At 44.9% G+C, this 10,803-nt stretch overlaps 1 protein-coding gene across 1 annotated transcript; it reads left to right on the top strand.

The window, feature by feature from the left end:
• The first annotated feature begins 8,257 nt into the window (after positions 1-8,257).
• LOC146752046 (myosin-binding protein C, slow-type-like) lies at positions 8,258-10,593 on the top strand. Its single transcript, XM_085533068.1, has 2 exons — positions 8,258-8,581; positions 10,439-10,593. Exons 1-2 carry the CDS (start codon positions 8,263-8,265, stop codon positions 10,510-10,512), a joined length of 393 nt encoding a protein of 130 aa, XP_085389194.1. The 5' UTR covers positions 8,258-8,262; the 3' UTR covers positions 10,513-10,593.
• Positions 10,594-10,803: the final 210 nt, after the last annotated feature.

Below are 10,803 nucleotides of genomic sequence, written 5' to 3'. Positions count from 1 at the left end.
CTTGGTGGGCGATGCAGAGAGATGGGGATGTTCAATGCGTACCACAAGGGAATTTGATGTTGGGGGAGTGCAGTCAGTAATTCCGTGTATATATATGTCTCATAGTCTCATAGTCTCATAGTCTCGTGCGGGTAGGAAGGGACCTTAGAGATCATCGAGTCCAACCCCTGAGATTTGAGTTTCTGTGTAGCACAGTGGCACTTCTACCACTTGCGCCACAGGGGGGATTCGAACCCGGGCCACAGTGTTGCAAGGCGGCATTCCTACCACTGCGCCACCGGGGTAGTATAAAGAACTGTGTGCGTAATGCATTTTAATTACTGTTTATTTGCATTCAGATGTGTTTTCTAAGCATGATATAGTTATGTAGAATTGAGGGTGGAATATCTTGGTTTTCTCATTTTTCATATTGGTATTCCATATATAGTAGTTAGTAAGACAAGTTTTCCTCCTTAGGTCGTTGCTGCTGCTCTGTTTGTTTCCTTGAGCCCAGCTCCCATCTCCCCTATTCCTTTTTCCCTTCCCATTTTTTTGGGGCCATGGGGCCCACGGGCCTACTGCTCCCCCTGTCGTGGACACAGACTGATCTAGATAACTCTATGACAGTGCCAGCAAGGAGACCAGCCCTGACACAGTCGTTCGTATTGCTGGCTACTTACTTCTGTCCTGAAGTGCTGCTGTAGAGACAACAGAACTGTTGTGAGACACACAAGGCCTGCAGAAATAAGAGGTCTTGAGAGCACTGTGGCTGTATAAAGGGAGCAGAATTGAAAAGGGCACGTTCTGCTGCTGTCCATTGCTGTAACCCCCCAGACCCAGACAAGGTAGGAAGAGAGAACAGCAAAGGAAAAGTCGATTTTTAAAGCTTATTATTAATCTCTTAACCTATTCATGTGTCACGGTTTGAACTAAAAATCCACCTGCGCCCGTGACAGGGGCCGTGGGCCCCGGAGGGGCCCCTAGGCCGAAAGGAAAAAAATTAATTAAGAAAAGAAAACAGCGGCAACGATCTAAGGAGGCACACTTATTTACTAAATACTATATCGAAATACAGGATAACACAATATAATACAATATAATTGAAAATTGAGCTAACGAATCAAGCAAAATAGGAGAGAGAATGAGTCCCGTAACCGAGAGGCCTACTGTAAATCTAGGCGAACGGCTGAAGGCTCCCACACACTCCCCTGAACGCCAGAACTCGAAAGACGTCAGTCTGTTCTGCGACAGAGTTAATATAGAGTCCAGGTCCCGTGACCCATCGTGTTGCTCTCTGGGAGATGTAGTCTTCTTCTGTAAGTTGCAGATTCAGTAAAATTATTCATGCTTTATATGATGTTATGATGTGGAATACTGATAGCAAAAATTACAAAATTATTAAACCATGACATCATGGAATATGGTTCCATGTTTCTTTGAGCTCCTGGAGTAAGAAAATGGAAATTTGGTAGGAAAGAGGAAGTGAAATAAACTGCAACTTATTTGCAGATTACAGTATTACAAAAAATCAAAAATACAAAAATAATGGAACATAAAGAACCATCACTGAGAGTTGTGTGAGGAAGATGGGCACTTTATGGAAGCTGGAATAGTGCGTATTGCAACAGTTTGCTGAGAGCCTGCTTGATCTCCCTGTTCCTCATGCTGTGGATAATAGGATGGAGTATTGGAGGAAACAGAGAGCAGAAGTGCCACTGTCAAATCCAGGGGTGGGGAAGAAACAGAGCAAGGTTTCAGGTAGGCAAAAAAGGCAGTGCTGAGAAAGAGGGAGACCACAGCCAGGTGAGGGAGGCATGTGGAGAAGGCTTTGTCCCGTCCCTGCTCAGAGGGCATCCTCAGCACAGCCAGGAAGATCTGCACATAGGACACAACTATGAAAACAAAGCAACCAAAGACTAAACTGGCATTAAAAATGAGAAACACAAATTCCCTGAGGTAGGAGCCAGAGTAGGAGAGCTTGAGGATCTGGGGGATTTCACAGAAAAACTGGTTCACAACATTCCCTTGGCAGAGAGGCAGTGAAAACGTACTGGCAGTGTGCAACAGGGAATAGAGAACCCCAGTGCCCCAGGCAGCTGCTGCCATGGTGGCACAAGCTCTGCTGTCCATCAAGGTCCCGTGGTGCAGCGGCTTGCAGATGGCAATGTAGCGGTCATAGGACATGATGGTGAGAAGGGAATACTCTGCTGAGATGAAGAAGGTAAAGAAAAAGAGCTGTGCAGCACATCCTGTGTAGGATATGGCCCTGGTGTCCCAGAGGGCATTGGCCATGGCTTTGGGGAGAGTGGTGGAGATGCAGCCCAGGTCAAGGAGGGCCAGGTTGAGGAGGAAGAAGTACATGGGGGTGTGCAGGCGGCAGTCGCAGGCTACGGCTGTGCTGATGAGGCCGTTGCCCAGGAGGGCAGCCAGGTTGATGCCCAGGAAGTGCCAGAAGTGCAGGAGCCCACAGGAAAGTGTTGTTGCAGTTTGTCATGCACTGCACTGCCATGAGACTTGACGTGCCAGACATCCTCTGACACGTGACCTCCTGCATCCAGGCAGGACATCTGAGACGTCTCCTTCAGCCTGACGTGGCTGCAGTTTCACACTGGTTTTACTAAGGAAGGAGAAGGCACGTGGATGAAACTCTTTTCCTGCTCTTCCTGGCATTAGCTCATAGTACAAGTAAAGCACTGTCAGGTCAAGCCTGGAGGAGTAATGCTTGTCACTGACATGTTCCTGTTCAGGGTGGAGCTGGAGGGTAAAATAACACAAGAAATTGTCATTGATATTCAATATCTGTGAAATTCAGCTGGCTGCATTCACAGAACCTGGCGTTAAGATCTGTTTTCTGTTTTATATCTTGAGCCTATTTTCCATAACCCAGTCCTCATTTATGAACTGAAGCTCTACTGAAAGCCTTTTGCTGTGTATGCTCATGCTGCAGTGCAGCGCTTGTGACCTCTAACAGCACATTCACGTTCCTCTGATCACAGGATCCTTAAGGTTGATTAAGACCCTCTAGTCCGACTGCTCACCCATCACCACCATGATGCTCACCATCAGCTAGCTAAAAACTCAGCAGAGATGATAGATCAAGCACAACACTGGATTTGGGATGGCTAGAGATTCCTAAGATATTGAAGGATTGCTTGCAGGTGGTGTTGGCTCAGGTATTCACCCGGCATCCCACCTCCTGTTCTGTTTGGTTGAGAATCATGCATTCTGCAATTTCACTTTGTAATTCAAAGGCCCTGGCTTTATCTGTTGAAAAACTGATCTAAAACAATCCAAGAAGACTCCGTTGGAACTGGTTGATGCAGAACAAAGGCATCCCCAAAGGGCAAGTTGCACTGTTTGATGAACTTTATCGGATGAGAGCTAAGCTAAGATTTAAAAAGTTCTGGGGCTGTCTCTGAGCATCAAATACAGAGGAAGCCTGCATGATTCCCTGAGAATGGATACCTCTACTTTGGTGTAGGGTGAAGGGAACACTAGCAGTAACTCCTATCACAAAATGTCACATGGCTCAGACAAAATGCCATCAAGAGGGCTTAATTAGAAGCACCAAATGGTCGCAAGACGGTCTTAGGGCAGGGAAGTAATCTATGTATGTGATATTGGTTGGTGCTATTAGTTCTTCACAGCTTGACTCTAGAGGGACTGTTCTTCTTTGGTCACCTAGTTTTAAAAGAATAGATGTCTCCTGTCTATTACAATTTTTAACGCATTATTTGTTCACTGATGTCATAAATGTGCCTGGCATAGCAATTGGCCTTGGTGTATTCAGTGACTGAAAGCAACAGTTGTTGCTCTAAGAAATGCAAGACTAAGCTAGGTCTGCCTGTAGCTGACAGCCATCAGCTTGCTCCTCAGGCAGGTTCTGTCTGGATGGAATGAAGGGCATGAAATACTGATGAGCTCATCAAACGCTGCTTGTTAGCTTAGAGACAAGGTGTTGAATAGGTTTGTTCATGTATTGCAAACACGTTACTTAGCTGCCTTCATTTTAGCTTCAGAAGAACATGTGCGGAATACAGAATTGATTAAAAGAAATAAGAACTGTCTGCATAGAACTTACTCTTTCCTTACACAGGAAAATCAAGCACACATTTGTATGTGAGTACCTCCAGAGGTGAAACTCGATCACCCAGATGTAATGAGCAGAGACATTACAATCAGTTCTAACTGTATCTTAATGCTGTGCTGAATAAGCCTGAGTCAGGATATAAACCACTTTCTCTTTTTTTCTTCAGATGAAGCCATTAATTTTGTCAGCAAGTCCAAAACGACTCCAGAAATATCAGTCAGTCCTTCTGAAGACCTGGAGCTGGTGTGTGAGGTGTCAGCTGCAAGCAGAGCTGTCGTATGGAAGAAAGATCAAACAGAGGTGAAGCAGGACCAGAGGACAACCATCATCTCCCAGGGGACGCACCGCAAGCTCATGGTCAAAAATGTGACCCTGAAAGACCAAGGGAGCTACAGCTGTGAAACAAAAGATGACAAAGCAACATTCCAAGTGAAAGTCAGAGGTGAGAAAATGCTTGGAATCCCAGAGATAAAGGAATGCTTCATTTGGTGTGTCTTGCATTTGGAGGATCAACTGACAGCCTCTCTGGTGCAAAACATTTTGGCTATAGGACTTTCTTTGTCATCTAGTGTCATAGCAACACTTTTCTACATGTGCTTTTCCATCCAGGAATGAATTACTGCAACAAACCATAGGCAAGGAGGGTAACTTGTGCAGCTCTTGTAGTCAGCTGGTGTCTGCAGGGTTACAGTGGAAGAGCACACCAGGCATGCAAGGAGTGAGAAAAGGGGAGGTGTTTGAAGAGATCTGGTTACAAAATTTGAATGACACAATGACGTGGAAAATGCCACTAATCAGACTCATAAATGGCCTGGGTTGCAAAGGCCCACAGTGCTCATCCAGTTCCAACCCCCTTCTTCCTATGTGCAGGGTTGCCAAGCAGCAGCCCAGGCTGCCCAGAACCACATCCAGCCTGGCCTTGAATGCCTGCAGGGATGGAGCATCCACAGTCTCCTTGGGCAACCTGTTCTAGAGGGCCGTTCCCTTCTGATTTACTGGAAATGTAGAGAGACATGAGAAGAAAAAAAGAGAAGGGAGGAGGTTCAGTTGTGCATGCAGGTGTTCTAAATCTCATGTCCAAATCTGCTATCAGACTGCAAAATGTTTAGATTTATGATATGATATGAAATGATATGCCTATCATTTCCCAAGGCAAAATTGAGGGGAAAGTATTTTCCTGTCTTAATGAGGCATCACGATGGTCCCTGTGAAGGGCAAGTATAGTGAAAATGGGGAACTGGAGTTAGCTCTGCAGCAGACTACAGCAAAACGGTGTGAATGTTGTGATGTCCCTGCAGAGAAAGAAGACGTGTTTACAAACAAGGACAAGGTACAAAAGGAGATGAAGGCTGTACTGACTCAAAATGCCACGCTGAGCTGCGAGGTGGCCCAGGAGAAGACGGAGGTGAAGTGGTACAAGGAGGGGAAACTGATCACCTCGAGCAAGAAGTTCAGGGTGGAGTCAGAGGGCAAACAGCGTCGGCTGGTGGTGAGCCAGGTGGAGAAGAAAGATGCAGGGGAGTACAGCTGCGAGGCTGCTGGCCAGAAACTCACCTTCAGGATTGATGTAACAGGTGAGAGAAATTGTTTCAACTGTATTGAACCCCCCAACAAAGAAGGAGGGGAAATTTAAGTGGTTTGACACATTCAACCCCAGCATTCAGTGATGTAGACGGTGCTTAAATTCTGTTTAATTCGTGTGCTTTTCTGTTTGCCTTCTGAAGCTATGAACACTTAGGACTTGGGTAGCCTCAGCTTAAGACAGGCTGGAAATAATTTGGGAATTTCCCTGGGGATCTCAAGTAGATGCAATGATAGCAAAATGAGAAGTCAATAATTACAGGGAAAATTAAAGGTTATTAAAGATATCTTCAGGGCACAAGCACACCCCTGCAAATGCTTCTTCCTAAATAGTCTCAGAGACAGCATTTGGTCACAATGCTAGACGGCAGCATTGGTGGTTTCTGTTAAATTAAAGAAACCTGCAACTAAAAAGGTTTTCCCATATTTTCTTTTGTTTTCTTCTCTATAGCAGGTACAAAAGAAATGCTTAAAAATAGAAAGGCTTCAAGCTGGTGCTTTTCTTTCCAGAAATAGAGGAAGACAGGCGTTCTATTTATTAGGAGAGTCTGATAAGAAAGTGGAAAAAGGCTTTTTACCAGGGTCTATAGCAACATAACAAAGGGCAATCGTTTCAAAAGTGAAGAGGGTAGACTCAATTTGGACATGAGAAAAGTTCTTTATGATGAGGGTGGTGATACACTGGAACAGATTGTCCAGTGAAGGTTGTGGGTGACTCATCATTGGGAGTGTCCAAGGCCAGGCTGGATGGGGACCCTGGGCAGCCTCATTTAGTGAATGATGTCCCTGACCACGGCAAGAGGTTGGACTGGATGATCTTTAAAGCTTCCTTCTATACCCAAACCATTCTATGATTCCATAGGGGAAACCATTTTATTACTGCCTCTGAAAACTCAGGAGATATTAGAACTGTTTTCAGAAATAAGTAGGTGAGAAAAATACATTTCCTCACTATGACTTAATCACAAACAGAATTTAACCTTGACCCTCACCTGGCTTTTGCTGGCAAAGCAACTTACAGCTGTCAGCTTGTTTGGACAATTTAATGCCTGTCCCCGTGTATGAAACAGACTTTTCAATGACTGCGTATGCTGGTGTGCTGCTGGACAGTGGGGAAAGGGGTGTATTTTAATTTTTGAAGATTTTGGAACATGATACTGGTGGAAATGAAAACAAGTTTAGGGCTATCTAAGCTGTTTTGGTCTGGCAGGTTGGAAGTTCTTGGTAATTGATATAGTTCAGATGTTGGCATTCAATTCATAGCACTGTCAGGAAATGTGAGTGGGAAAGCTGTCCTCAACGGTACAGTCCAAAGACTAATTTGGGCATTTGGGGAAGGCTGTGTAGAAAAGATTCATGTCTTAAATTTGCCCATTTGCCTTAAATTCCAGAAGAAGAAAATGCCTTTATCAACAAGCAGAAGGTGCAGAAGGAGGTGAAGGCTGCACCAACAGAAAATGCCACACTGTGCTGCGAGGTGGTGCAGGAGAAGACGGAGGTGAAATGGTACAAGGATGGGAAACTGATAACCTGGAGTGAGAAGTTCAGGGTGGAGTCAGAGGGCAAACAGCGTTGGCTGGTGGTGAGCGAGGTGGAGAAGAAAGATGCAGGGGAGTACAGCTGTGAGGCTGCTGGCCAGAAACTCACCTTCGAGATTCATGTCACAGGTAAGACAGGTGTTGTCTGAAATACAGCAGAGAACAGTAAAGTAAAATCTAGTTTCCATTATACAGTGATCCAGGTGCAGTAGTCTGTGCTGAGGTTTTTCCCCTATACTTGATTGCCTGGGTTTGTAGCAAGTATTTGCTTTTAGTATGGCACAAAGACCTGTTTCAGTCTGTCTGTAGAATAATAATTACTGATATATGTACAATGGAAGCAATATTCAAGATATTATTCAAATCTCTCCTGTGCCTGAGATCCCAAACTGTAATTCTTGTTCACCGAAACATTTGACTAAGATAAGTATGTGCAGTGAGGCTGGAGTGCATGTTCTACGTGCAGCCTTTCGTGGCAGGAGAAGCAGGAACTTCTAGTAGTACACTGCCTTTTTACTATGCCTTTATGTTGGAGGCTGCATCTGGATAGGTGAGTCTGCTACTCACAGTAAGAGACCTGGTAGAGCTGACTATTCCCAGAGCTCAAAGTAAGATAGATATCTGCAAATTACACACAAAGAACAAAGGACTGCGTTGGTGAGCATATTTCCTTTGTGCCTTTGACAGTCACAGTTGTGGCAATGGTAGAGGCCATGAGGAGTCTGTTCAGGAAGCCAGGAGTACTGTTCTGGGTCATGAAAAGGCAGCCAGTGGTTTGACTATCACATGTTTATGTGTTTTGATGTTTCACAGTGGGTCTTAAGTAAAAGGAACTCAGGTTTTGGTTGCCTGCAGGACAGATGTTCTTTTGGGTTCAATATGTTTGCATAGTGACTTGCAACCATGGGACTGGTGTTCAAGGACCCTCTTGGTTCCTTCAGTTCCTAGGTTCTTTCTTGCCTAGATTTGACACTTTGTTTCAACAGAAGAGCTGATATTCTCTAGTGAAGGCTATTAGTTTGGGCACAAGTGGTAACCTAAACCTGTTCCAAGCTGTACATACAAACCTGCAAGATGGTCTCATTTCAGTCCTTCTGTTTTTCTTTTTTTCCCTCAGAGCCAAAACCTGTGTTTATAAACCAGGAGCAGGTGCAGAAAGAGGTGAGTGCTGCCCTGGCAGCAAGTGCCTCCCTCAGCTGTGAAGTAGCACAGGATACAATCGAAGTAAAATGGTACAAGGATGGAAGACTGCTTGCCTCCTCCAGAAAGTTCAAACTGGAATCTGTGGGCAAAACACGGCGTCTGGTTGTGGAGCAACTGGAGAAGAAAGATGCTGGAGAATACATCTGCGAGGCTGCTGGCCAGAAGATGACCTTCGAGCTGGAAACAACTGGTGAGCATTCAGAAATTCTCAGCCAGGATTTTGTAGCCTTGTTGTGAACTGGGTTTTAGGGTGAAATCTGAGTTTTCTTTGCACCTGACAGTGTGAGAATTTGCTCTGGCCCTTTGTGTACCTCCCCGGTGCTCAGCTGTTCCTTCCCTTACTTGGGGATAACGTCATTTATTCAAGGTGATGTCCAAACGGGCTTGTTAACAGTCCTCTGCAGTGCTTTAAGCTGTCATATGTCAGCCAGATTTTATGCATGTTCTATAGCCATTCCTACATGTTGAAAACACTGCACTGTGCTTAAGCTTCAGCATATGTTCCAGTAAGTACAGTTCCATTAATTCTAGGGAATTGGGTGAATTAAGCATAGATCTGAAGGCTGCCTTTGCCCAGTGCAGAGATGGAAGGACTAATGTAGATTTGACTTGATATTTTCCCTTCTAGGATGGGAAGGAGCTCCGTCAAAGTAAAAAAGTGGGCATTACTTCCCAGGGAAATAAGAGAAGTCTCATTATTCACAGGTGGTGAACTCTCATTTTCTCTCTCAGTCTGCAACCAGGTTGGGTTGCTGTTTCAGTACAGGCTGTTTTATGCAGGAACTCTGCTCCTGAGGTTAATCCAAGTTGTATCCAGGCCCTTCAGAAGGAAAGGGAAATAGCAGCACAGAAATATGGTCTGATTCTGACATAAAGAAGTGCAGACCTGGACAGTTAAAAAGGGATTGTGTGATGTTCAAGGGATTTTGAAGCAAAGATGTCCCCTAGGTAAGATTTGTGGCTGATATTCCCCATACATTGTTAGCACACAAGCTAAGGAGAGACTAGTGATGAGCATGCAGAGAAGCCAATGATTCAGACAGGTTTGTAGTGACACGACATTGTAGAGTTCTGTCTAGTTCTCCTTGGAATAGTTTGGAAAATGAAAATGAGGAGATTGGTGGTAACCAATATGGCTTCCTCAAATTCAAGCCATGCCTGACAAACTTGGTGGTTTTTCATGATGGAGTAACAGCATCAGTGGATAATGGGAGAGCAACTGACATCATCTACTTGGACTTGTGCAGAGCATTTTATCCCGTCCTGCATGACATCCTGGTCACCAAACTGGAGAAAAATGGTTTTGATGGATGGACCAGTTGCAGGATAGGGAACTGTCTGGATGGTCACACTCAGAGAGTTGCAGTCAATAGCTCAGTGTCCAGGAGGAGGGTGGTGTTGGGACCAGTGTTATTTAACATTTTTGTAGGCAACATGGACAGTGGAATCAAATGCAGCCTCAGCAAGTTTGCAGATGACACCAAGCTGAGCGGTGCTGTTGATGTGCTAGAGGGAAGGGATGCTACCCAGAGGGACCTGGACAGGCTTGAGAGGTAGGCCCTTGGCAGCCTCATGAACTTGAGTGTGGCCAAGTCCAAGGCCCTGCACCTGGGTCAGGGCAATCCCAAGCACAGGCACAGGCTTAGAGGAGAATGATTTGAGAGAAGCCTTGACCCTGAGGAGAAGAGTTGGTGTGGAGGGAGGTGTCCCTGCCTATAGCAGGGGGATTGGAACTAAATGACCTTAAAGATTCATTCCATTCTATTCTTTTTCTACCCTTAATTTTACTTAAAATGTTTCAGAATAAATGAGATTCTGGTTTCCAAGAAAACTGTTTGCAGGGAGCTCCACTGTAGCTAGTAAGTCTATCTTTAAGTTCAAGGGCAATAATGCATTGACTGTGTTGAAGAGAGAAATGACTCAGGAATGGATGATGGTTTAGAATAAAACATAATACTACTTATTTTCTATGCAAATATGTGTAAGGAAAAGATGCTGCACTCAGTTCTGGAAATATCCTGACAAATATATCTCTACTGTTTCACAGCTGGAGATATCAAGATTGTTAAACCACTGGAAGATGTGGAAGTGAATGAATATGGGAGTGCATCTTTTGTCTGAGATTTCACACGATGAGGTTCAGACCCAGTGGTACAAAGATGACAACAAGCTGAAGGCTGATGACAACATCAGAATGCGGCAAGATGGTAGGGTGTAAGAGGGGGATCTTTCTCCTGAGTGGGGGGTGGGTTGGAGATCAAGCATATAAGACATCTGAAATGAAGTGAAGGGGGTTCAGAAGGGAGTTCCCCTTTTGTTTTGGGACTGAGGTTAGGGTGGAACAAGTGACATGGTGGGATGCTTAGTGTGGGAAGTGTGATGCTATCCCACCATCCCACACTGCCGGGAGCA

This window comes from Coturnix japonica, unplaced genomic scaffold (assembly GCF_054131305.1).
Source record: "Coturnix japonica strain WE unplaced genomic scaffold, WE-NBRP24 Scf053, whole genome shotgun sequence".
In the NCBI taxonomy this organism is placed as follows: domain Eukaryota; kingdom Metazoa; phylum Chordata; class Aves; order Galliformes; family Phasianidae; genus Coturnix; species Coturnix japonica.
Note: the sequence above shows the minus strand (reverse complement) of the source record. Positions and strands in the feature narration are given on the sequence as shown.